The sequence below is a fragment of the Rhinolophus sinicus genome, linkage group LG13, assembly GCF_036562045.2.
Source record: "Rhinolophus sinicus isolate RSC01 linkage group LG13, ASM3656204v1, whole genome shotgun sequence".
NCBI classification, from domain to species: Eukaryota; Metazoa; Chordata; class Mammalia; order Chiroptera; family Rhinolophidae; genus Rhinolophus; species Rhinolophus sinicus.
This window is the reverse complement of record NC_133762.1, coordinates 24,810,492-24,837,552: the sequence shown is the minus strand read 5'-3', so window position 1 is coordinate 24,837,552 and position 27,061 is coordinate 24,810,492. Positions and strand designations below refer to the sequence as shown.

The window sequence follows — 27,061 nt, the reverse complement described above, 5'->3', positions numbered from 1 at the left end:
TTGGAAACATCTGCTCTGCAGAATTTCAAAAGATGGCTGAGCATTTATGGGTCTGAAGTCATCTGGAAGGTGGTTTGTTACATTTACATAACCCAGCGATGCAAAGCACACAGCACCGGGGGTAAAAGGGCAGCTCAGTGCCACAGCTAGAAATCGAGGTTCTCACAAGGCAGAGAAACACCAAGAGGGGCAAAATAAAGATACCTCTAGGGACAGGTACCTACATGATGTTTACGGTCCTGAGAGAGGAACAGGACCTGCTCCTGGCTCAGGCAAGTGGTCTTCAAACAGTAGCTCTTGCAAATTTCATGGGCTGGTCTCTAGGCAAGTAGTTTACTGGATTTGGGAAGTTTCTAGCGAGACTCTACATATCCTTTGCTGAATCAACAAGAAGTAGTCTGACAGGGTAACAAGGCCAGTGCCAGGGCTCTTCAAAGCCCAGCTCCCTGCTATAGTAGTAGTAGTAGTAAGCGTCTTAGTCTGCTGAGGCTCTCTAACAAAAAAGCCACTGGATGGATGGCTTATAAACAACACAGTTTATTCCTCACAGTTCCGAAGGCTGGAAAGTCCAAGATCAAGGTGCCAGCAGATTCGGCCCACTTCTTCATATGACCTTCTCACCAAAACTGCACATGGCGGAAAGAACTAGGGAATTCTGCAGGGTCTCTTATAAGGCCACTCATCTCATTCATGAGGGCTTTGTCCTCATGACCTAAACACCTCCCAAAGCTTCCACCTCCAAATACCATCACACGGGGGGGGTTAGAGTTCCACATATGAAATTTTGAAGGTGGGGGTGAGGGGATACAAGCATTCAGGCCAAAGCAATGGCCCAGAATCTATGACACCATGATGTTGGCAGCAGAGATGGAGGAGGAAAAGTACAGTGACAACTGTGGAGCGCGTACCATGCATGCCAGGTCCTGGTGAAAGGGCTTTCCTTACAAGGATGCTCCCATTTCCATTCTTGCAATAACCCTGAGTTGGGGGCCATTACCATAAGTGACTCCCTCCACGTCACAAGAGAGTGAAGTGCTGAAGCCGGACTGAAAGCCAGGCAGGACAACCCCAGACACTCTACACCCAACAGACTCCGCATCAAGGCTGGACCCTCGGACCCGCCATCGCATTCCTGAGAACTGGTCCCTGACATACCCGGCCATTCACCAAGTGACAGATGTACAAGGGCTGCTTCTGATGGCAAGAGACACCCAAGCCCTCACCCACGGGGGACCTGTGTGAATGTCACGCTATCTTTTGCAGAAAGAAAGGGGAAAACAAGAATATATATGTTTGCATCTCTACAATGTGCATTCTCAAAGGGCATGAAGTTCCCCCCACCCAAAGGGGTGAAAAAGCTTACATGTTACAATGGTTTGTGGCCTTGCAAAGGACCCTAGGTACATAAACAGATATACAGTAGCTCTGTGTGTGTGTGGGGGGGGACTGACATTTCAATGGGGGCAGTGATTAGGAAAAAAATGACTAAACAGGAGTCTGAGCAGGGTGGATGGCAAAAAGAAAAAAAAGAAAGAAAAAGACTGAGAAATACAAGGCTAGAAAAAAAATAGCATGGGGAGGCAGGGCAGACGTGGGAACAAGAAGTTGCTGGGTATCTTCTTATATTGTTGCATTAGTTGACCAGGTATTATCTACAGAAAATGTAAGTATTTTTAAATGAACTTTGAAAAGAATGCTGAAAAGCCCTCAGCAGGGGCCTGGACTCTGTTGGTGCCCACTAAAGGCAGCCCTGGGTGTTGACCTTGGCACTGGTGGGTTTTTGGAGCACCGCACAGCCCCACACTAGGATACCCGAATCTGTCTCCTCAGGTGCTCACAGCCTCCAGGCCGCTCAGTGAGGCAACCATTTTTCTTGGTTCTCATGAGAATAGAGAATCCTTGAGTGTCACCCTCTAGTAGCACCAGTCCCCAGGGAGGCTGCCAGGAGGCTCGCCACATGGAAACAATGTGGCAGCTGGGCACATGGGTAACAGCGAGGCAGTTCGTGGGCTTTGCGTGCCTCCCTGGACAGGAGCTGCTTGGTCACAGGCTTGCCGTGGGCACTGAGTCGCTGAAATTAAGCTGTGCTAGTCACAGAATGCTTTTTCCTCCTCGGTTCCTTTCCGTCTTCCTCAGCACTGTAGGGTATGGCCCTCTGCCCATTCTTCCCTGGCCTGTTTCTCAGGCATTGGTATGTCCAGCTTCTGGGTAAACATCTGCCAATAGCACAACTAGCAAAACTTGGGCCACTGGGCCACACTCCACCAGGGCAGCACAGCAGGGGACATACAAACCGGCCTTCCCAGCTGTCCCTGGGCCAAGGGCATCGTCTCCCTCATGCAGGTACAGGAAGGGAGCGTGGGAGGATGGAAGGTGCTGGAAGGAAGTGTGGGAAGGGAACCATGGGCCCGTGCCCATCTGCCCACATGGAAGAGACAGAGCGTGAACATGAGTGGTCTCCATTTCCAAAGGCCAGAAGACCCAACTTTTGGTCCTTCTATACAAATGTTTTAAAATTTTGAACCGTGTCCTACAAGAAGTCAAGTCAATTCAACTCATAACCAAAACAAAAATAGCAGCCAACCTTTATCAAGGATGACTTTGTGCCAAGCACTCTTCTAAGCGGATAATCTGTAATAACTCATTTCATTCTCAGCACAGCCCGTGAGGGAGGAGCTAGAAACATCTCCATTCTACAGATGGGGAAACGGAGGCACAGCAAGGCTAGTCACTTGTCCAAGGTCACAAGTAAGTGGTGGAACTGACATGTAACGCTTGTGTCTTACGAAGTCATGGTGAGTAAATCCTGAGAACCGAATCAAGGAGACGATTCAAATAAGACCCAACAAAAAAAGAACAGACATCAGCCCAGGCCAGTGCAGTGCATACGTTGTGTGCAGTGGGTTGAACCTCTGCTCTGGGCTGCCTGACCCCCCACCCCCGCCACGGCAGCCACCACCACAGAGATTCCAGGTGGCGTGGTCAGCTCTTCCCAATGTGCCCAGAGGCTCTTCCAAGGCCAGCGAGAAAGCCCTTTGCTGTCACCTACCCTCCATGGGCGAGATCAGCAGTGTTCATTTTAACCCGCCAGGTTCTTTGACTGGCGGCTGGGAAGGGAAACCTGGGGTCGTTTGGGCCTTGAGGTAAACAGAATATCCACACTGCTGCTTTGCTGCCTGAAAACCAGTACCTGTGAATCACAGAACAGCTCCTTTTTCTGGGGCTTTACGTGCTTTTCACATAGAGTATTTATTTGTCCAAATAAAACAGTCCAAAGTTTTTAAAGTGACCAAAATCAAGGTAAGCCTGGACAAGGCAGGAGAAGAAAGCTGGAGGGACGTACGGCTATTATGAGCATCATGACTATTACTAATGGCGCAACTATTAATTGTGAAATGTCGTTTAGGAGGCTTCTGTCCTTGGCTGGCAACTGCAAGTTGAGATCTTAACGCATTTGTGGCAGTTTGAGGATCTGGGCGGTAAGTATAGTTTTCATGGGCCCGGAGAGTAGGTAGGTGGCCCAAGCGGGGGTCAGAGCAGCTCATACGCAAACAGCTGGCTGCCCCCTGGGTCTGTTGCCCGGATCCCCCCTAACTAGGCACCTTCCTTGAGGACACACCCCAAGGTCGGAGGATATAAAATGAATGACACTTAAAACGACTTCACACGCCTCCCATAGACTGCTGTGGGCATACAAACTGGTACAGCTGCTTTGGGAAGAGGGCCTGGCAAGGGCTCTGCTCTTGACCTTCTGTGTGGGCACCAAAAGAAGAGTTCCAGAGCGCTCACAGACGTCTTATTCGTACAACTGGACACAACACACATGTCCGTCAACGGGAATGTCAGCGCCGAGATGCAGGCTATTCACTCACTGGAATAATGCACGACCACAAAAGGAATGAACCTCAACTAGACCCAACAATATCGCCGGGTCTCACAGCTTGTGGCTGATGGAGGAGGCAGAGCCCCCTGTGTGACATCTGTCTGGGCATAAAGGCAAAATGAATCTGTGAGCTTAGAAGGCAGGACAGTGGTGGCCTCTGGGGAGGGGGCGGGAGGGGACCTCTGGGAGGCTTCTGGGGTGCTAATCAGATTCTATGTCATGCATGGTGCAGGGGGTAATTATATGGGTGGGCCCCCTGGTGAAATTCAGAGTACGCTATTGCTTTCAGAATGTGCATATATTTCAATATTTAAGTACATAGAGAAATGTTCAAATTTGTTCACTGTATATCAGTAAAGAAGCTCATATGAATGAGGAATAGAGAAGCAGATTCAAAACAGACTGACATGCGCTCTTCCTACATGTATAAAGTATAAACGCACACAGGCGCACGCACACACCATCTGTCGTTCTTACAAGCCATTGTCAGAGGTTCTGGCCATGACTGAGACCACACCCCTTCTCCCTAAGACATTTCCACCACAGCACCTAGGATGTCCTTTGAGTCCCAGGCCTCACCTTGTCCCTTGGTCCTCTGGTCTGTGGGTGAGTCTCGAGGCTACCAGTGTAGGCTCCCTAATTCCAGAGCCTGCGGTGAGAGGGCCCGATGACCTGAGAACCGCCACTTCTTTGGAGAACGTGGCACCAACAGCACCTGGCAGGAATCTCACCGAGTCCCGTGTTTCCCAGCGTTTCTCCCGCTTGCCTGGACCAGGCACAGCACAAACCCTACCTGCTCGATACAGGTACCCTGGGCAGTCAAAGGTGCAGCCGCCCTTCGTTCTAGGCAACAGAAGGAGCAAGAACTATTTGTGAGCTGATCACAGTTTGGCAATTCCAGTTACATTTTAAATAACCACGCTGGTGAAAGGACACACCACCCCTAGTAAAAAACGCTCCACCCCGCCTCACATTCCTGCCGCAGGACTCACATTCTTCGCCTCTGGCTTTGTCTAAAATGGAGCAAACCCCTTGCTTTCCAACTCCTGCCTCCCTGTAGTCCACTTTCCAAATACAGCCAGAGTGATCTTTTCAAAAGGTAAATCAAATCGCACAGCACCGCTGCCAAAAACCCGCCAACACTAACCCACCGCTCTGACCTCATAGCCTCGGCCACCTGCTGTTCCCTCCCCTGAAACACCCTCCCTCAGAACTTCCCGAAGCCCACCTCCTCAGAGCGGCTTCTCTGTGCGCTCGGGCTGAGAGGGCCAACACCACCCCATCCAGCCACACTCTAGCTCCGAACCTTGTGTAATTTCCCTCATGACTTATAATCACCATCTGAAATATGCTTAGTTATTACCTTACATGCTGATGTCTAGCTCTACCAAAAAAAAATACCCCCACGAGAGCAAGGATTTCACTTGACTTGTTCACCAGTATACCCCTGAGTCCCAGAACAGGGCTGGACACCGAGAATGCACCCAGTAAATACCTGTGAGTGAGGTGGGGGAGGTTGGGGAGGGAGGGTAGGAGGAAGGGCTAAGGACGGAGGGTCGGGAGGAGAGAGGGGTAGAGAGAAAAAGGGAGGGAGGGAAGAGTTGGTTCACAGAATCATGCAACTGCTGGTAGCTGTTGGTGTCTTCCCGGTACAACCAGAGGCTTTAGAACAAGACAGTAGTTATGGAAGGGACCAGAGGGCAGAGGAAAACAACGAGTGAGTGTGCAGGGCACACATTTCAGAACTATGAAAAACTGCCTGAGTGGGAGGGGCAGCGGGAGGAGAGGGAGGGGTGAGGATGCATTTTGCCCTGGAATATCACTTATTCTGCTAGTTCAAAAAGAGACTTTTTGAAAATGTCTCAAGCCCTTGGAGTGGAGAAAAGTAGAAGTGGCATTCTGGAGTTCCAAGAAAAAACGGGACCCAGACAGTGTCTGTGTGCAGGAATGCAGTTTGGGAAGAGGAGAGAGAGAGGAAAAGCAGAAGGAACACGGCAGCCAGGTGGGATGCCCAGATACGATACTCTGGATCGTTAGCAAAGGCTCAGGAAAAGATAAGCAAACCCTTCCCAGGATGTCAGTGGAGTGACATGCTCAACCTCTAAGACGACTTGTGTGCATGTGAATCACGTCCGCTAGTGACCCCTTCCTTTTCCCTCTGGGGACCTGCCTGGACCCTCAAAACACTAATCCCAACTCTCACAAAGTTTCCACGGAAAGTCTACTTTGCCAAAGTCCCAAGGCACATAAATGGAATATGAGAAGTACCCCCACGCTGGAAGCACGTTCTGCTGGAAGTTGTGCAGCCAGATACGTATTTTGTGGGGGAGACCCTCCCCCCGAGTAATCAACGGAAGGGACAGGAAAGGATCTTAAAGACCTAGGATGTCTCCCAACCAGACTAGCAAAATGGCCCAGGGATTTCCAGTTTACCTGCCAGCAATAAACGCAAAACAAACAGCAGTCCGAATCCCCATCCGTAAAGCCAACAGCGGAATCTGAGAATGTCCCATGGGTGCCTGAAGGCCTGGGAGAGGGATCTGACATTCCAGCAACTCGGGGACAAAACTGCACCCACCTCTTCCTGGTAGCTACAGGGTGGTACAGCTTGGGGCTTACCACTGGGCACAGCCAGCCACATGGGAACCTCCCCATCGGAGGGTCCTAGGTTGGGCAGAGCCTTGGGGACAATGCCAGTCAAGCACTGAATATCTAAGCAGCAGCCACACTGTTGCCTCTTGGGAACCACATGGGTAGAAATGATTCTACTGCCCTGTTGCACTCTGACTCCAGGAACGTGAGCCCAAGAATTGAGAAGTCTGAACATGGCTTAGGGATGGGGCAGTCCTGGGCTTCAAGCTCTGACACTCCTTCATGGTCTTCCTCCCAAATGTTGGGGAGATGGGTTCCAGGCCTGCGGTGTTGTACGACTCCAGAGTTCCCTTCACATCGGGTACAATGCAATGTGGACAGCACCCTCTGGAGTTGTGCACCCTGTTGTCTGTGATGGAGCAATTTTGGGAAGTGCTGCATCCCTTCATGTTAGAGATTTATAATGTCCACTAGTGGAGTAAAGGCTCTGAGAAGTCCCGCAGTAGACGGTTTTTTAAAAACTTCGTTTAACTAAGTGTTTTTCAGCTTTTTAAAGCAGTGGAACCCTCACTTCAGAAAATGCCTCCTACAGTCTTATGGAACTGGGCTTGTCCAGAATGTTCTTAGGAAAAGGCTCTACCAGAAGAAGCAATTTCACCACACTCAGTTCTCCAAGACATAGTTAGGGCCGACTCATGTTACTGACCTGCCAGGAGCTCCCTCTCACCATGACTTTGAACCTGCCTACGTTCAAAAAGACACTTTGGAGGCCTGAAGGGTCTTCATTCTCAGCTGCTTTCTCCATAACTTAGGCTGCTGTGAAAACAGGAAGCGCCTCTGTGGGTCTGGGGCGATGATGCACAGGTGGAGGTGACTCCTGACCACCTCAGGCCCACCTGGACACCGGTCAAGGAGAGCCAGGGCACAGACTAACTCAGGCACTCACCATTGACCTTTAACGTAGGATGATGGACAGGGTGGGAGGGGCCAGCACATTTCTTGCTCTGGAGACGGAACCAACACCCGACACAGAGTCTGGTGGGGAAAGTTACCTGCCCCTCTTCAGGCACTCATTTATTTATAAAGCGCCTCAGCCCTGATACATCTCCCAAGCATGCACGTGGAGGGAGGTCCAGTTACAGCCACATTTCATGTATCTGCTCACAGTAGGCATGCCACATCGGTTGAACTTTCTACGTGATCATCTCCTTTCAAATAGGTACCAAAAGTTTATCTTAACCATTTTGGGTGTAAATTGTTCAGGAATGGATTGCACATGGATCTCCCTTTTAAAATGGAGCCCAGAGACCCTAAGTCAACCTGTGTTTGATTATTCAGGATTAGACAAATCAATTATTAATGCAGCAAAACCTGAAGCCAACCTTGTAAGGCACGTGGGTGGTTTGACCCTACACTAAGTGGCCCTAGAGATCTTTGTTTGATGCATTTGGGGGAAGTTTTTGATAGAATGTTTTACTAGGGAGAAAACGTGGAAACTGCTAGGACACACAGTAGTATCCCCAAGACAACCCAATCATCACAGACTCGGCATAAAATAAAAGTCAATAGTCTCTGGGTTAGAACCAAAGGATTCCTGCCACTCAAGTGTCTGATGTTTATCACCTGGTCTTTATAACTCACGGCCATTTTGAAGTTTTGTACCTTACTTCCTACTCCTTGGCTGTGTTCCTGAGAGTGAATTTTCCTAATCGATTGAGGTTTCAGGATATATCCGATGCTACTGCTTCTAAAATGCAAGGCTAGAGCTGTGGACGGCAGCCAGCAGTATAGGTTTCCTTTCTCCCATTAAGAAACTCAAACCACCTGTTTTCTTTTTTCTGGAGCCCCCAGGGGGAGGCTGCTCTGTCTGCCCCGCCCACCCTCTTAGGGCTTCAGCTACACCTGGCTGATCCCAGGTGAGTCCTGCCAACACAAATGGGATCACAGACCAATGTCACATACACAACCACTCCAACAGGACTACCCTCCAGCTGGGCCCCCGCCAGTACACTCGGGCACCTACAGACTCACACAAAGCCGCTCTGCCCAACCACCCCATCAGCTGGGCTCACCACAACGGAAGCCCACTGTTTCCCTCCCATCAATGTGCTTCTCTGTTCCACTAGCACATGGCAGAGAGATGCCTGCAGCCTGCCTGCAAGCCCCCCATTCATGCTTCCTTCTCATAGAGCCACTTTACAATGAGCTTTCTCCTTCCCTTTTCTCCACACTCCCCCCTCCCCAAATACACAAAAGAGGGCTACAAAATAGGGATTTTTTTTTTCTCTACAGGAATAAAAGGTTAGCTTTCCTTCCTTTCTGTTTTCCTACCCTTGGGCTAAATTTGGCAAACGGAAAGCGAGTGGAAGCAGTTTAACTGACCCAGCTCATAACCCAGGGGACACTCCTGTGGCCAGAACTGCCTTCTTTTGCTCTTTCTCTTATGATGGTTGTAAGGGGGCATCTGAAAACCCTTACCACCCATCCCAACAGTCCTGCTGGGAAATGATTCCCGCACAGACCTGGGTGAGGCCTTAAAGGTTACCGTATTCAACCCCCTTAAATGAAATAGGGGACACTGAGGCCCAGCGAGGTGAAGGAAGACACCCAGGCCATACAGTGAACTAGCTGGGGGATGCTTTGGGCACAGTCCTTACAGGCAATTGAAAAAAACGATCATCTTACCGTCGTCCAAGTAGGTCTGATCCAAGTTCTGTTCCTGCTTAATTGTCACTCCTGTGGGTAATGCTTCCTTTTGGTCACTGACCGGGGGTCCGTTTTTGGCGGCTCTTTGGCTTGTGGCATTCTGCTGCTGAATGACAGTGGGGTAGGACCCCGGGCTCAGCCTCTGACCTTGATTGACAGGGGGCGGGCCGGGCCTGGCGGTGCCGGGTGCGAAATTCTCGCAGTACATGATGTGCTGGAATTCTTGGTGGCTTCCGCAGCGCAGCTGCTGGTTGGTGGGCGAGTAGTGGATCACCGGCGAGGCCTGCTGGTTGGCTGGAGAAGAGTGGAGCAGGGCCGAGCTCTGGCCCTGGGAGCCTGTGTGCACCAGCACGGAGCGGTGCGCCTCTGCGAGGGACAGAGGCGCCGTCATGAGGGCCGGCTGCTGGTAGCCCAGTAGGCTGGGGCTCAAGCTCTTGCTGCGCTGGTACAGGACGGCCGCTGGGTTCTGCTGCTGGTAGCGGGCGTCGGGGGACGAGAGCCCTGAGCGGAACTGCTGGCAGGGAGCCATGGTGGCCACGAGGCAGGAAGGGGACTCAGCCACCATAGGGTGCTGTGGGTAGTAAGGCTGGCTCCCCAGGCCCCCGGGGATGGGGCTGCACATCAAGGTGGGGTCATATTCATCGGTGGGCTCTGTCTTGATGGTTGGGACTGCGAGAAAAGCAAAAGCACAGAAGTGCACCTTTCTCAGTGAGACACAGATATGCACAGAGGATCAGCCGACAGCGGTTGGGAACACGGCCTTGCGGGGCCACATGGGTGCGATCAAACAGTGGGAGTCTGTCACTTGTTAGCCTTGGGCAAGAGGCTCCCTGTGCAATTGTCTTAGGTCAGAAATCTAACCCTGGGCTATGATCTTGAACTATAGTTCTTTCCAATAGTGCAAAGGTAGCTGGAATGTCTGTCTCAGCCCTGGACGTGTGCAGCCCTTCTCCCCAGGAGGAGAGCTCAGAAAAGAATGCTTGATTTAAAACCATGCCCCCTCCTTCCTCTGCCCTAGCAGTTCCCATCCCCCTTCCTCGCTCATTGTCCTTCATAATACTTATCACCATCTGAAATATGCTATATATTTTGTGTGCCCATTTATCTGCACACCCCACTAGAATGTCAGCTCCTCAAAGGGAGGATTTTGTTTGTTTGGTTTTTTCTGGTCTGTTTTGTTCAATGCTGGGTCCCCAGCATCTAAAACACTGCCTAGACCTTAATTGGCACTCAGATATTTTCTGGACAAGGAATGACCGAACGGTGATAATCACCTCCTTCGTTCTGTAGTACTTTGGGGGAATGAAACCGACTGGCTTGGGCCTCAGTTTCCCCACCTGTTACTTGGCAGTAATAAGCACACTTACTCCACAGGGTAACATGTTGGGAATTTTAAATGAGATGCGTGTGCAAAGGACTGGCATACAGTAAGTGCTCAGTGTTTGCTGCTGTTGCTATTATTACTATGATCACTACTATGAGTGTTGTCACGGTTACCATTCCTCTCTCTCTCCACCTAGGACAGTCACCACAATTTCTGTTTCTCCAACATCCAGCCCCAGGTGCTAAGGAATCAGCTTTCTTTTCACCAGAGTAAATACATCGGTGACAGGACAGCAAGAAAGTTGCTCCCCACCCCCAAGTGGTGGGGGTTGGAGAGGCAAGGAGGGTGGGCACCTAAAGCAAAAGCGCAGCTGTGGCACCAACCGCAGAAATCATTTCTCAAGATGCCATTCAAAGACAGTCAGCTCAGTCCCCGGCCCTCCTGGTCCTTGCCTAGGCTGTGCTCAGACAACCACATGCCATCCGGGACCCAGGAGGCCTTGCTACCACCAATGAGAGGTGAGAGCCACATAAACGTAACTGAAAACCTCTGCCTGAAAGGTTTGGGCTCCACAGTTTTAGGTCCCATGCATGTCACATCAGTCCTGGGACAGTGAAATGCTCATAGGGGTCTCACAAACCTGTGAACACACTCCACTGAAGCCAAGCCCCCGAGGCCCGGCTGCCAAGACCGTCCTCTCAAGTTTCAGGCTTCCAGGAAGCCAGAGGCTTCAGGTGAAACTGTCACAGCACAGAAATTATACTCTGGCTGGATAGTCTCAAATTACAGGTTTCCAATCCTGGAAAAATGGCTAGGAAGCCTGTCTCAGCCTAGGGGAGCTTACAGCCTGTGTCTGCAGCCCCTGTCATAATCTGACATATCAATATTACTTACGATCTGAATACCGTTAGGACATCAGCTCTCCGAGGGAGGGCAGAACTTTTGATCTGTTTTGCTCACTGCTGTGTCTCCAAGCCAAGGACTGTACCTGGCACTCATATATTTTGAGGACAAATGAACTGATGAAAAATAGCACTTGTCACCCTTCTTGAGACTGTAGCACTTTGTGGGAATGAGACGTCCTGGCTGGGTTATCCAGCCAGGAACTCCACGTGGCCACAGGGTGACTACCCACTGTGGGGTGGACTAAAGATTCTGTAGGCTTCAGGGCAGAGTCACCTCTACCCATATCATGATCAAATCTAAGGAGGATGGGAATCACCAGCTTTGCAACTTTCTGCTGAATACGTCCACATGTGTTTCCCTCCCAAAGGAAAACGTTCATAATCACAATAGCTAATATCATTGATATCAGTTTACCATCAATTTGCTGTGCTAAACACTTTAGTGCATTCGATTTCTGTAACTCTCATAAGGAAGGTGCCATGTGATAGATAAGACAACTGAGGCTCATCGAGGTTGAGTCACCTGCCCAAGGTGGCCCAGCGGGCAGCAGACGTGTGTCTTCACGCACATGCCCATGCCTCTCCCACCACAGAAGAGAACGCCTTACCTGGATGGTAGGTAAAGTGCTGAGGCTGACTTCGTTTTCTTTTCCCATTGATGACATAGAAGTTCACCTTCACCGAAGTGCGGATGTGTTTGTTCCGATACTCAGGGATCTCAACAAAAAGCATGTTCTGGAAGGAAGGAGTTGTCATCAACCTCACGGCAATAATGTTTACATTCCTATCCAAGGCCCCAAGCACATTGAGCCGGCCTGTCTAAAAGGAGTCAGCACACGGTCCACACGTTTACAGGTGAAATTCTATTTAAGGGGAACTTGACTTTTCGGCTGCAGCAAAGAAAGCATTGCCACCGTGTTTCCCCAAAAATAAGACCTAGCTGAACCATCAGCTCTAATGCGTCTTTTGGAGCAAAACTTAATATAAGAAGACCCGGTCTTATTTTACTATAAGACTGGGTATAATATAATATAATATAATATAATATAATATAATATAATATAATATAATACTGGGTCTTATATTAATTTTTGCTCCAAAAGACACATTAGAGCTGATGGTCCGGCTAGGTCCTATTTTTGGAGAAACACGCACTTACTCTATCCAAGTATATTAAGATGTCACCATTACAAATCAGAGGGCTTGGTGCTCAATAAATGCTTCAGTCATTTGTCAATTTAATACCTTCTGAGTGCCTGTTAGCACGGGGACTTGGATGAAGGAAAGAAAAAAAAGAAGGAGAGAGGAGACGAAGGAGGTGGGAGGGAAACATGACAGGGTGTGCAGTCCGGATGCTTACAGGCTGGCTCTTGTCTTTATCCACCGTGGCCTCCATCTCCCAAATCTGCTGCCCATCTGGAAAAATAAAAAAACAACAGGCTTTGAAGGAACTATTAGAAACCAAAGACTTAAGACAAAAATCAACTGATAGCGATCTTGGTTTATGTATTATATCATTTCAGTAAGGTGTATATGTGTGTTTGTTATATATATATATACGTGTGTGTATGTACATATATGTATTTCCTTATACATGTACATTTCTGTTTGCAAAGGCAATACATATTGATAACAGAAAACTCAGCAACAATTGAAAATAAGGGAAAAAATTGCCATCATCCCATCACCATTATTTTTTTTCTCTATATCTGAATGACTATATATACATATCTTCATTTCTTTAAAAATAATAGTATTGTAATACATTATACTTTATTATATGCTTTGTTCAAGCAAAGACTACTTCCAAAATGTCCTGCATATACCAAGACTGTCACAGGGGCCCCATTATAGATCACTGGGCTGTCCCCGCCATGCCTTCTTGATTGTCTGAGAACACAGGTGGTTCACACAGTCTGTCCTAAGAGTCTTAAACAATGTCTTGGTTTGTGAGTCACTGGAGAGGGTGGAAACACAGGAGGCCCACCCTCTACCTTTCAATCAGCAGATAGCCTGGATCTCACACGGCTCATTGCAATGATTGATGAGAGGTTTGTTCAATAGTAAACTTTCCTTCCGTGGAGCAGAAAACTCGTTCCCCAGTTTGGGGCCAGCAAGTTGGGCCAAACAAAACTCTGCATTTGCAAATGATAGATTTCTTTTGCTGACCACCTACATTGGCCACTGGGCAGTTTTTGCTCAAACAAATCATTTCCACAAGTGTTTCCAGGTTGTTTTGTAGAACACTTGCTCTGAAGATTATTAAATGGGTTTATGAAAAAAGGAAACAAATTCTAATAAGCATTTGGAAAATGCTGAGTGAAAGTCAAATGCATTTCTTTACTACAGGACTTCTCAGAGCCTTTAACCTGCTCACATGCAGCGTAACTCTCCAAGGTGGGCTAGGGGATGTACCATGTCCCAACGTTTGGCCAAAAAAACCCTTCCCCCCCTTTAAAAATATTATTATATAAGTTTCAGGTGTACAAAATCATAATTCGACATCTGTATACACTACAAAGTGATCACCCTCAAAAGGCTAGTTACTATCCATCACCATACAATTTACTCTTTTCTCCCCTTTCGCCCACCTCCCAACCCCCATCCCCTCTGATACCTACTGATCTGTTCTCTATATCTATGAGTTTGTTTTTGTTTTGTTTTGCTTGCTCATTTGTAGATTTTTGTTGGTTTGGTTGTTTGTTTGTTTTTTCAGATTCCACACATGAGTGAAATCATACACTATTTTTCTTTCTCTTTCTGATTCATCTCACCTAGCATTATACTCCCAAGATCCATTCCTCTCACTCTCTTTTTAAAGCACAGCTTTTAGCATCTTCTGTGAGAGGTTAGCTTTGAACACATATAATCTTGGCTCTTAAGGTCCACGCAAAGAAATCTGGTTTCCACGCATTATTTGAACTTACTAGTATAGAACATATTTCCCAAAATAGTAATAAAAAGTCTTGTGATTGCTACCAAAGCTGATGCAATCTAGACAATTTTAACAACAAACAGGCCGTGACTCAGCTGGAGGCCCTGTAACAAGTCAGTCTGCAAGCCCTGGCCTTACAGTTCTATTAGGCGCAATTCCTGAAATGACTAAGTGTCAAAAGGGAGGAAGAAAGGGTGGTGAATGCACTGACTCTCACTAGAGTCTGAAATTTCTGTGGAGGGGACCGAGTTAATAGCCGTCACCATCTCCCCAACACCCAACAAACTGTAGGTGCCTAGTAAACGTCTCCTGTCTGAGCAAACAAAAGTGTCAACAGTTCCAAAGGCTGCTGACGGGGCCAAGAAAAAAACCAGAAGCGAACTTCAGCCACTGCTCAAGAGGAAGCAAGAAAAGATAGATGGATAGGCATAAAGGAATTGGAAGCTGAGTCATCAAAATGGCGCTTTCCGTGTGCAAAGCCCTGGACAGAGCAAGTCAGAGGAAATCCTCATTTCTTTGTCAAAGACATGTCAAAGATTATCCACAGAGATGCATGTCCCCTTCTCGGGTGGCAGTTAGGAGCTAGGCACGGGTCCTTGTCAAAAAGTGTATTCATGTTTATTAACTGCAAGGTGAGCTCTAAGTCAGAAGATCAAGTACAAAATTAATGGAGGAAATGAATAGTAATACGTTCCTATGTAAGGTGCTATCTTCTTCCTAACCTCTGATTGGCTGAACTGAGTTCTGCCACCAATGGTATCATGAGTCCTTTCAGTTTGGCTCATCGTCCTGTATGACTTTGACTTGCTTTGAAAAGGACGGACCATTTTCAGAAGTCTCATAATTGGGAGGAAAGGGAGAAATGCCTGGAAAGTGATCGGGAAGTATTAAGCTGGGTCCAAACAGCTTCCATCCCCAGCTCTCTGCCTTAACTCATGCCAGTAATGGAAGATAAAGCACAGAGACTACAAAATGGCAGGGTGATAAAAAGGGTGTCACCAAGGGCAGAGTTCTCAGAGTCTCCTGGTCTAGGGACTCAACAGAAATGGGAGGGAGGCCTTCTCCCTACATTTCACCCTTTTCCATCTCTGCTGGACGTACATAAATAAAACTCTACCAACCAACACTCATACAATTCTTGTGCACAGGTGCTCACACGTACCCTTAGAAATCAGCCAGCCCAACACCATCAGATGGGGAAACTGAGGCCCAGAGAAGGAAAGCGGGTTGTCCAAAGGCATGCAGTAGACAGTTATTAAACCACGGCCCATAAACAGCAAGTGGCACAGTCCAATAACAAAGGAGATAGTTTTGAGGAGACAAGCTCAAGGTTATTAAGCAGAGGTAAGATGACCAGCTTCCTGGGAGGCTGGAGTAAGGGCCTACAAAGGTAGGATCTGTCTAGAGTCACATCCAGCACAAAGGTGTCTGCACATCTTCTCAAGCCCTTCCCTGCTTCCCCGTGCTTCCAGGTCCCATCCAAGTTCTTGACCCAAGTCCTGCCTCTGTTCCAAGCTCTCCCAGCACCATTCTCACCCTTCCCGGTGAAAATAACAGCGATCGCCTACGAGCATTCACTCTATACGAAGCATCACTCTAAGCACCTCACAGTATGGACTTGTCTATTCCACACGACAACCAGAGGCTACAGGTCTGAGCATCACCCGAATTTGACAGGTCAGAGTGCTCAGGCACAGAGGCGAGGGCACTGGCCGAGGGACACTCAGCTAGTGGGTGGGGAAGCCAGCCCTGAGCCCAGAGAGCCTGGCTTTACAGTCAGTGCTCCTTGTTCCATCGACATTATGGGGTTTCAGACTCCTGTGCCTGTGCAGCTCCTCTGCCAAGTTCATGAAGGGAGGTGGGCAGGCATTCCAGGTGGCTGGTCCTTCAAGACTCAGCTGCGGACTCCTGTTTTAGACCAAGTTTGTCCCATCCTGGCTCCCACAGCACCCTGGGTACCTCTACCTCTCCCGCTGTCTCCCCATTCTCTAGGACATCCTCATGCCACACACCAGCTCTCAGCCATTTGTCAACACAGTTAGAATTAAAATCATCACAATAGAGTCACAATCTAAGTGGCAGCTGGGGTAGGAGAGTGCTTCTTCAAAGAAAGCCGCGATCCTTCGGGTGGCAACAACCCAAGTGTCCATCAATGGACGAATGGATAAACAAAATGTGGTCTATCCATACAATGGAATATTATTCAGCCTTAAAAGGGAAGGAAATTCAGACACACGCCACAACACAGATAGACCTCGAGAATGTTGTGCTGAATGAAATAAGCCAGACACAAAAGGACAAATACCATATAATCCCACTTATATGAGGCCCCACTAAACAGGCAGATTCACACAGACAGATAGTACAATGCAGGTTAACAGGGACTTGGGGGAGGAGGGTGGGAGCCGTTATTGTTTAACGGGCACAGAGCTTCTGTTTCAGAAAATGAAAACATTCTGAAAATAGACAGTAGTGATTGTTACACAACATTGTGAATGTATTTAATGCCACTGAATTATATACGTGCAAATGGTTAAAATGATCAATATATGATATGTATTTTATCACAATTTTTTTTTTTTATTAAAAAGCCAAATGGCCTCACCCCAGAGACCTGGCTTGCTTTGTGGCCTGTAGATTGGCTTAAAAGTTTTGCAATTCGCTGCTGCCATTTCAAGATAAGATTTCACCTAAAAATGTAGATTTTGCTCTTAAAAGAAAAAACAATTTCAGACACTCTGACCATTCCGGGCACCCATCTAGAGGAACCTCAGCATGGCAGCCTCTTCAGACACTGCCGTGCTCCCCCATGTCACCCCTGCCCTGATCCCCACATCTCTCATTTACTTTCCATGCCCTGCCTCAGTGGGTCTTTGAGAGAAAAAGACAGGTCCGGCCTCCCATAAGAGGAGAACCAGTCAGGTTTCTGCAGACTGCCCTTCCACTGGGACACGCCTGATGTTTTTCTCATGATTGCCAGACGTTTGACCCAATATTATCTCCGTCAGTGTCTCACTCTGCTGCACACCCCCTCCCAAACCCAGGACCCTGGCCATGTGTCAGGATGGAGAAACAATTTGAGTTTCTTCTTCCTGGGCCATAGGCCCCTTGCTCCCAGGACTTGACCTTTTCTTTTCTTCAGAACCAGAGCCATGTGCCCAGAAGGCCTCGGAGAAGCACCCTGAGCCACCATGTGGCCCAGTCTCCTTTGACAGCCTAGGTGCGTCCACAGGGGCCTCCCAGCATGGGCTGCAGAGGGGCGCCCCTATACCGCCACTCACTTAAAACCCCCCTTCCTCCCGACCCTCTCTTCTGGGCTCCAGCCAGAGCAAGCAGGACCTGACAGCAGCACTTCCTAGGGATGCCCTTTGCGGAAAGGCAGCCCGCCACCAATCCCGCGGCTCTGGTGGTTTCCACGCAGCCCAGCTCCCAGAGCTCCAGACGTCAGGTCAAAAAGAAGCCAGTGGGGTTAGACAGAAATGCCTGCTCACTCCAGGGTTCTCTGTCAGGCCTTCAGTGACCAGTTTGCTGTAACCCCAAGCCTTCTCAGACATGTTCTGCAGCCAGAACTGACTTCCCCTCCGTGTTACCTCAGCACTCAACGTTTTATTCCTGTGTACCCCAAATTCTGGAGCAGACAGACCTGGCTTCAAATTCCTGTTTTCCCCCCAATTAGCTATGTGAGCTTGGATAATATATGTCACCTCTCCTTGCCTCATCCAAAATATAGGGAATATTATAGTAGCTGTACCTCCTGGGGGTCGTTCCAAGATAACAGACAGCGAGTGGAGAATAAATGTTCAACAGACATTGGCACGCATTATTATTATTATGGCGAGTGGCAACAGGTTATTTAATTATTGTTCTCTTTATCTTTTTTTTTCAGCATGTAGTCAAAAAAATTGGAATAAAACCCCAAGCATTTTTTAATCAGAACATAATACCTATTCTTGCAATTATAAATACTTTTGCCTGTGGGCATGGGCTGGAGGGAATTTACAAAACTACAACCAATGTCTGTTATGGGAGATGGGTAGCACGGTGACTGATTTTCTTCCTTTTCAAAAATGGGTTTTGTGACTATCATGGAGAGAGAGAGAGAGAGAGAGAGAGAGAGAGAGAGAGAGCGCACAGGAATGAGAAATCAAAACCTAAACCATGAGCCAAAGCCATGGCCCTATCTTCTTTTGCATCCATAGGCATTAGAGCCCAAAAGGCAATTTCACAAGTCCAGACTGGCTGTGTATCTCATGAAGGGTCTGTACTCAGTTCTGAACAAACAAGTCCCCAACAGGAAGTGAAAGCCGACATGTCTGTCCTTGGTTTTATGTAGTACTCAAGGGGACTGGTCTCTAAGGGAAATGTGTGGTTTGCAAAATACCTCAAGGCCATTTTCCTGGGCTCCTCCCCCATCCCCCACATGGCATGTCGAGCACACAAGCCCTGGGATTCCACCAGCAGAACACACAAATCCCATCCTCTGAATTGAGCTCCCAGAAGGCAACGGAATTCACAGTAAACGCTGGCAGGGCTCTCTCAGCCTAAGGTAACTTGGTCTGGGTTCAAATTCTGTTATCACCATTTCCTAGCTGTGTGGCTTTTGAGTGACAGCTTAACCTCTCTGTGCCTCCGTCTCCTCATCAGCAAAATAAGAAAGTTACTTGACTGACTTCAAAGAGTTCGGCAAGAATTCAAATAGAGATTATATGTAAAGTGCTTAGCAAAACACCCAGCCCATAGTGAGTGCTGGTCTCACTATTATTATTTTGGAATTTGGTGTCTCAAATGGGCCCATCTCTAAGGGAGAAAGAATTGGCTGGCCATCTGACCCAAGTGTGATGGTGGGTATCACAGTTTTGCGATTCATTTCATTGCAGAATGTCTCTCACTGCAAATGAATAAAATGGCCATAAGAAGTATTTGCTGATGGGGACAGGTTGAGTTAATTATGTGCCATCCACACGTGGTATGTAATATTAGGTATATTAGGTACAGGAACACCAGGCAGCCCTTAGAATAAGAGCAATCATATTTTCTGACCTGGAAACATGTCCCTGTCATATTAAGAAGCAGAATTTTTAAGTGTTGCAGACTAGTACGTGCAACACGATGCAACTTTGTGAGTCTATAAGTACGTCTGCTTAAACTTAGGGAACCTGTGCCCCGAGGCTACCCATGTGGTTAGACCCCTACAGCTGGGACTGGATGGATGAGGTGAGGCCCTCACGTCTTCTTCACATGACTCAAGAAACACAGTAGAATTGTGGGCAATTTTCATTTGGGTGCATTTTTTCGTGTTTTTTAAAATAAAGTTTTTCTCTTATGAAAACAGTATGTTGCAACTGCCTGCTGACGTGCCTGTCTCCCAGGAGCCCTCTGGGGCCACAGGCTCAGACAGAGGCCCGGCATGGGCCACCGGCACTGATTAAGCTCTTACTGCACAGCAGGCCCTGTGCAGGCTGTTGGGGCCACGGTACCAGCCACACAGGCCTTCCTCCAGACAAGGAGGCAGGGCCCGACATCCCACCGGAGCTTAAAAGACACGTGGACTCCAGGTTCCTCATTTTGACTGGGAGGGGCCCTGCCTTGTTCTTCAGCTTGCCTCCCCCAACCTGGCTCTGGCCACCCTGACCTTCTCTGGCCCTCCAACAACCACGCTTGCTCTTCTCCAGACTTTGGCAGAACCAGTTCCTTCCCATCCTCCAGGTCCAGTTCAGAGAGGTGCCCCCTGACCTGTCCCCCATCCTCTGTCATTTTCTGCTCCTACCATCTACTCTCTGACATCACATTATCTTCCTGGTTTTCTTTCTCTCTCCCCTACTCGGCTGTGAGCTCCCTGAGAGAAGGACCATACATCCGTCTTGCTCTCTGCTTTATCCCCAGCACTGTACACGTCTGGCACATATTAGGTGCTCAGTAAACACTGGCAGAATAAATGAACAAACTGACCTCAAGATTCCCCAGGGCTTGGCCCATAGCCAGAGAGTTCCGGAAATGTCTGACTACTGGTGTCCCCAGCTAAAAGACCCCACAAAGAGAATTCGCCAAGCCCTGATAAAAGAATCCTTTTGGGAACTGACAGATGAGGAAGGAGCCTGGAATACAGGTGCAGACAAGGAATCAAACACAACCAGAGCAATTCAGCGTGTGTTCTACATAACCCACCTCCCATCCCACACCCAGGTCTGAGCCTCTGGGAAATCCTGCCCTGAACAGAAGAGGCCCAAGAAGATCAAGTGTGCTTCTACTGCTCTGGGCGCAGATAAAATAAAGGACGTCGGTCTCCTGAGCAGATGTTCAGGCAAATTTCCCCCGTCCTAAACTAACAGGGACTGGCAGCCAGCATGAAAAAGGCCCTTCCAAGTCTTACTCAGCGGGGAAGAGAAAAGAGCCAACTTCTTTGGGCAAAGAGGTTGGATCTAGAGAAGACTTAGCGGGATTCAGCAAGGAAAAAAAAGAAAAAGAAAAAAAAAAGAAAAAACGATGTGAGGCATGCCTGGCTTGATTGACATTACAGCCTTCGTTCTCACTTGGCTGCCCTGCCAGAAGAACAGTGCATTTGCAGAAGGATGGCCCCGCTGCTTCAGCTGGTTTAATGGTGTCTCTTTGCTGGCAGCTCTTGAGCCCCACGTCAGAGCAAAATGTCAGGAAGCGCAAGGGTTGGCGTCGGGTCTGGAGTCTTAGCAGTTGGCCTCTATGAGCCATGGGCTCTTCAGCACTCGCAGGAGGCCTGTGCGAGCGTTCAGGGGGAAGGGAGTGGATCCGTCCTCACTTGGGCCACTCGGCTCCAGGCAACAGGGAGGAGATCAAAATGTCAGTGTGGGTTAGGAAACCGTGCGTGATGCATCCCAGCCCTGGCTCTGCTTTTCAAAATCAGCTCAATCAAGATGGTTGAAGTCATTGCAGTCGGTGCTTTATGACCGCTGGCTCGCAGAAAAACGTGGACACCCTGGATGCGAGGGCTTAATGAGCCGAGCAGATGGGGGCATCGAGAATGTCCCCTTAGGATTTCACCCTTCTGAACGGCACACCTGCCCAAATGTGTTCAGTGCGATCCGGAGAGGTTCTTGATTTCTGACCCTCCTCTCTCTCCTCCTGCCCCAGCACTTCCTCCATGGGCTCACCCCCCCCCCGCCCCCCACCTGGACACCTACAGGGGCTGCTCTTCACTCACCTCCCCACCTCCACTTGCCTCCCCCCTCCCCAGAGTCCATTCTTCATCCAGATTGCAAGAATAACCTTTAAAACATAAATCAGATCATGTCACCCCCTTGCTGAAAAGCCTCTATCAGCTACTTATTGCTTTTGGAATAAAATCCAAGTTCCTCGCCATGCCTACAGGACCCGGCATGATCCGATCCCCTCCCCAGAGACCTCTCCAGGGTGGGCTGGTGTCACACTGTCCCTTGCTCTCACACTGCACCAGCTGCCTGGGCTTGCTTTCAGTCCCTCAGATGCCCCAAGCCAACAACCTACGCTTGGCCTTGATACTGGGACACTCTTCCTACAGTCCACGCAGCTCCCTCTTTCCCACCATTAAGGCTCTTCTCAAAGGTACCTCCTCAGGGAAACCTCCCTGACCATTGTCTACAGACCTTGCCAGATGTAACAAATGAAAACACAGGATATCCACTTAAATTTGAATTTCAGAAAAACAATGAATATTTTTTTACTATAAGTTTGTCCCAAATTCTGTGCCATGGCGCAGGATAGACTCCTCCTGAAGAAATGTATTGTTTGAGATGTGAATTTAAGTGAGCATCTTATATTTTCCAGACCCTTTGCTCTTGGGCCTATGACCTTGTTTCACTGTCTTCAGAACACTTTCCCCATCTCAAAGTGACCGTCCACCTCCTGAGGGCAGGGACCTCATCTATCACGTGTCCCCAGTGCCTGGCACAGCACCTGGACACAGGTGCTCAGTACATACCTGGGAGTGATGATGGAAGCCCTGGCACTGAGTGAGCAGAGTGAGGCAAAAAGCATCGCTTGGTCATGTCATAGAGGCCAGATGTCGGCTCACATTTCACCCTGCTCCAGGGGTCACCCACACCAGCTTCAGACAGCCAGCTACGCTAGAAACCAGGAAATGGGGGTTCTGGACCCAGCCTTCCACTGATGAGTTCTGTCACCTCAAGGAAGTCTGTCAACCTTACTATGTGAGCTGGTTTCCCCATCTGTAAAATGGGTGCAGGGAGAGGGTCATTAGTTCAGGTCCCTCCAGCTCTGAGCATGATAGCTGGAGTCCGACAGCTTGGGCTGAGAGGAGGGGAGAAACTCAACTGTGCCAGGAAGGACTCTTGTCTCCCAAACAAGAGACCAACAGAGTCCAACACAGTCCTGCTTCCTGACACTGTGTTAAGTAAACTGAGTTCCCAGGGCTGACATTTTCTGAGTTCCTACTGTGTGCTTGACACTTCCAGATCCTTGATCTTCTTTTATTGCTGCAATGCTACCAACCTCATTTTAGGGGAACATGAGTCTCAAAGCACATAACATGTGGCCAATCCAGGCTTCAAGCCAAGTCTGCTGGATGACCCCAAAGCCAGCCTGCTTACAAGTTAAATATACACAATCTTTAGAAAAAGGTATACAACCCAAAAATACAGACAAATAATAGGAAAAGGTGTCAGTTAATTCATAAAAGATATTATGATTTTCGGCGGGGGGGTGGGGGTGGAGAGTGACGGCCTGCTAATTGCAAATTACACAATGGCCTGTTGGCACCAAGAAGAATTTCTGATGGTGGAAATGATGGGACCCAAGTGAATTTGAAAACTGATTTCTCTGTATCCTCTTTCAAAGGTGTCCAAATAGAATCAACTATAGGATTCTTTCACTCAGAAGTCTGTTCTTACATGCAGGAGGACTAAAGTTGGGGCGGACAGTCAGCTTTCTGAATAGGGGACCATTTTCTCTGTCCCCCGGGGGTCGGGGGGCCTCAGAGTGGCGATCTGGCCTCCATCTTTGGAGGAAAGCTTTGTGTCCCAGCCAGCTGTGTGTAAGGGGCAGGCTCCAGCCCAGGGGGCCGATGACATGGTGGATGTGAGTCACTGAGGGCAAAGGTCTCCAGAGCCTTAGTCATGCCCCAGCCATGCCTGGGTCTGACCTTTCCCAGAGGGGAAGCGTAACCTAGAGGGGGCTCCCATCCCAAGTCTATTGTTTCAGAAAACAGAGCAAACCCGAACCCACAGAAACAAACAGGTGGAAGGAAGGGATACCTTCTCTAAAATGGTTCCAACTTTTCCAGGATACTAATTCATGGAAAAATACTTAATTGAGCAAAGCAAATTTCTTTTTTTTTTTTTTTTAAGCAAATGCATTTCTATTTATTAAACGAAGCTCAAAATACTACCTTTGGGAACCTCCACGTAATAAAATGACACATATTAGGATATATGACTCAGTGGGAAAGAGGGAATTCCACCACCCACGCGTCCTCTCTAAAAAATCAATTTGCCCTCTCAACAGGTGATGGGAGCCTCTGCCACCAGACTGTTCCAAGAAAACCGTCCAACAAAACAAAACACAAATGCTCTTCAAACAATTTAAGTTTTAAAGTTGAGTAATCCGATGCAGGCAAGTTTCCAACCTACACCCCCGCAGCACAGACAGCCAGAGGCTGCTTGGCCGGGGCCGGGGGCCTGAATTAAGAAAGATTTACCAGCTGAAAAATTCCAAAACCCTGTGTCATGTGGAGGAGGCTTCCAAAACATTGGATCCCACCCAGGCTTGGGGAGTCTCTCAAAGCCATGGCAACCCCGTTTCCGCTGCCACATCACTTTTATTTTTGTGTCCTTAGATTTTTTCCTGTTTTGCAATGTTTTGCTGGGACCCCCGACTCCGCCTGGGGCCTGGGTGGCCGGGGGCCAGGGTGACCAGCTGAAGTCAGGAACAGCCTGGACTGCCCAGCGTGAACTTTGCCTGAAAGGTTACACATTTTTTAAATTTCAGAGAATATATAAAGGCTTTTCAGCCATCACTGAAAATGGTAAATAGGAAATACCCTGTTTGGTTTCTCTGTGTCCCTTTGGACGTGACTAAAGAGATTACTCACAGGGGTGATAATAAATGCTGTTTGGGATTCCAGCTCTGGCACCAGCTGTGGGCTGATTTGGGGTCCATGACTTGACCTCTCTGAGCCTCAGTTGCCTCATCTGTAAAATGGAGGTAATGCTGCCCACCGCCAGGGGCCAGTGTGACGATTAAAGGAGATGATGCATTCTTTCATTCAGCAACATGCGTGAGCACCTAGTACGTGCCAGGGACTGTTCTGGATGCTGCAGATACAGTAGCAAACACCAAGTCTCCAGCCTCAAGGAACTAAGAGTCTAGTGTGGGAGACCAGATAATAAATGAGTAAAGGAATAGACAAGAGCATTTTAGTAGTGCGAAGTGCCACCGAGAAAACACAGCTGGACAATGGGGCAGAAGCTGACGGGGTTGTAGGGGAGGATGAATGACTTCAGAGCGGATGGTCAAAGAGGGCTGAGACTTGAAGAATAGGAGAATGCAGCCTCATAAAGAAATGGAAGAACATTCTAAGAAAACAGAGCAAAAGCGAAGGTCCTGGGACAGAAATGAGCGTGGGGTGTTTGAGGACAAAATGGAGCCCGTGTAGCTATAGCCAAGTGAGCAAGGGAGGGGGAGAGTTGAAAAAGCTGAAAGCAGAGAGATGGGCGAGGGCCAGATCGTATAGGCTCTTGGAAGTCATGAAAATAATTAAAAATAGTAATACAAATAATATAACAATCATTATTATTATTGCTGCTATAAATAAGAGGCCATTTTCCAAAACACCAAGCTTTTCTAACTTAAGAAACACCATGCTGCCCCTCTCCTACTGTTTTTCCACCGTTCTCCAATTTGTCATCCTGCTGGAGTGGAAACCGCCAATTCCATTTTGGTCGATGGCTATAAAAAGAACGTTGGAGCTGGTGGTGCCGATGACCCAACATGGGGGCTAAGATTAGCCCAGGAGGCTGTCACCTTTCCTTAATGTGAGAACCAGCTGGGGTTCCCCGTCCTTGGAAAACTTCAGCTGTTCCACTCCACCCCGCCCCGCAGCGCCCTGGCTGGCCAAGCTGTCCATGGAAACGGGAACGGGGATGCGTTTTGGAAAAAAGAAGTTGAGCAACAGGGATTCCCCCTGCAGAAGGAGGCCCTGGGCTGGGAGGCAAGTTCGTGGGGTCAAAAGAGCAGGACCAGCTCCCTGCAAAGGCAAAGCAAGCCCCCTATCTGACAGAGCCAGAGGAAGCCAAGCATCATACGGGGGGGAGGGGGGCTGCCACTTCTCTGGGGGGTTTCAGAGTCATCTCAGATACCCTTGCTTTTCTGCTGGCACCAATCCAGGAACCACTCACCCGGGATTCTTTAGTTAGACAAGCAACGGCTTGAAGTGCATCCTGTCGACCCCAGTGACCCAGTGCAGAATTCAAAGTTCTAGCTCACTACAAAATGATTCAAGTCAGTGGCTCAGAGTAGCTGAAAGGTCTTCAGTCAATTAACCTGGTTCTAAGTTTTATCAGACTCAGGCTGCCTGGGATCAAACTCAGCACTGCCATGTACTCAGCTGTGTGACCTTCACTAAGTTACTTAACCTCTCTGTGCTCAATGTCTCATTAGTAAAATTGGGAGAACAGTATCTATCTTGTAGGGCTGTCATGAGGAATCAGATTAGTTAATACATATAAAGTGCTTAGGACAAGGCCTGGCACATAGTTTATTATTATTACTTATTACTGTTTTTCAACGTCTCTTGGTTCCATGAGATAAAATCTTACTCCTCTTTGTCCTTCCACAGACTAAATATAATAATAATAATAATAGAAGCTAACATGTAATGAGCACCTATAATGCACTAAGCTCTTTGCAAAGAGCCTAATCTGTATGATCTCATTTAATCTTCTCATCTCTGAAGAGAAATAAATCATCTCCACTTTACAAAAAAGGAAATGGTGGCTCAGAGAGGTGAAGGGACTTATCCAGGATAACAAAGCTGCTAAATGCAGATCATGGATTTGAACCCAGGCCATCTGACTGCAGAGCCTGTGCCTGCAACCGCCCGAGCAAGCAGCCTCCCCAAAGCTCGCCCGCGCAGGCCAGCCCTGGGGGCAGGATCTGTCAGATAAATGATGTGTATGGCCTGAGCTATGAAAGTGCTGGAAAGAACATAAAAGCAGTTAACAGACATTCAATGAGCCTCCCTATGCACTGAGCCCACCGTGCTCATTTATGCGTTTATCTCCAGGATGGAAGGATGGTTACTATCGCATTTGACAGAGATGGAAATTGAGGCCTAGGAAAGGTGAACAACAGAGCGATGCTGGACATGATCTCGTGTGGGTCCCTGACTTCTCTAAGCTTAGCCGTCTGCCTCCCACGAGTGCCAGGTGAGAGGAGACGATAGGCAGGAAGTGGCAGGCAAAGGGCCCACCCACAGACTGGTCCAATCACAGGGAACTATTATGACTATTCTCCTCATCAACACGCAACTTTTCCAAGTTGAAACAGGCTCTGAGTTTTGCTCCTGTTAAGAGGTAAACTGAGGGATTTCTTCCAAAACCAAGAGAAGGAAAGCTAGAGAATAAATGCCCTTCCTTCCTTCCTTCCTTCCTTCCTTCCTTCCTTCCTTCCTTCCTTCCTTCAGCAAAAACTTAATGGATACCCTTGATTAGCTTCAGAGAACGTGAGCTCCCTGGACCACTGAAAGCTGA

General features: G+C 48.4%; 1 protein-coding gene across 6 annotated transcripts in view; it reads right to left on the bottom strand.

Moving 5' to 3' along the window:
• The window catches only part of NFATC2 (nuclear factor of activated T cells 2), a 151,923-nt gene that overhangs the window by 33,215 nt on the left and 91,647 nt on the right, over positions 1–27,061 (bottom strand). For all 6 annotated transcript variants that reach the window (XM_074317415.1, XM_019726080.2, XM_019726081.2 and 3 more), the window contains exons 7-9: positions 12,771–12,826; positions 12,019–12,145; positions 9,161–9,850 (exon numbers count right to left, since the gene is read on the bottom strand). In XM_074317415.1, the coding sequence (XP_074173516.1) occupies positions 9,161–9,850; positions 12,019–12,145; positions 12,771–12,826 (873 nt within the window). The remainder of the gene's footprint in view (positions 1–9,160; positions 9,851–12,018; positions 12,146–12,770; positions 12,827–27,061) is intronic.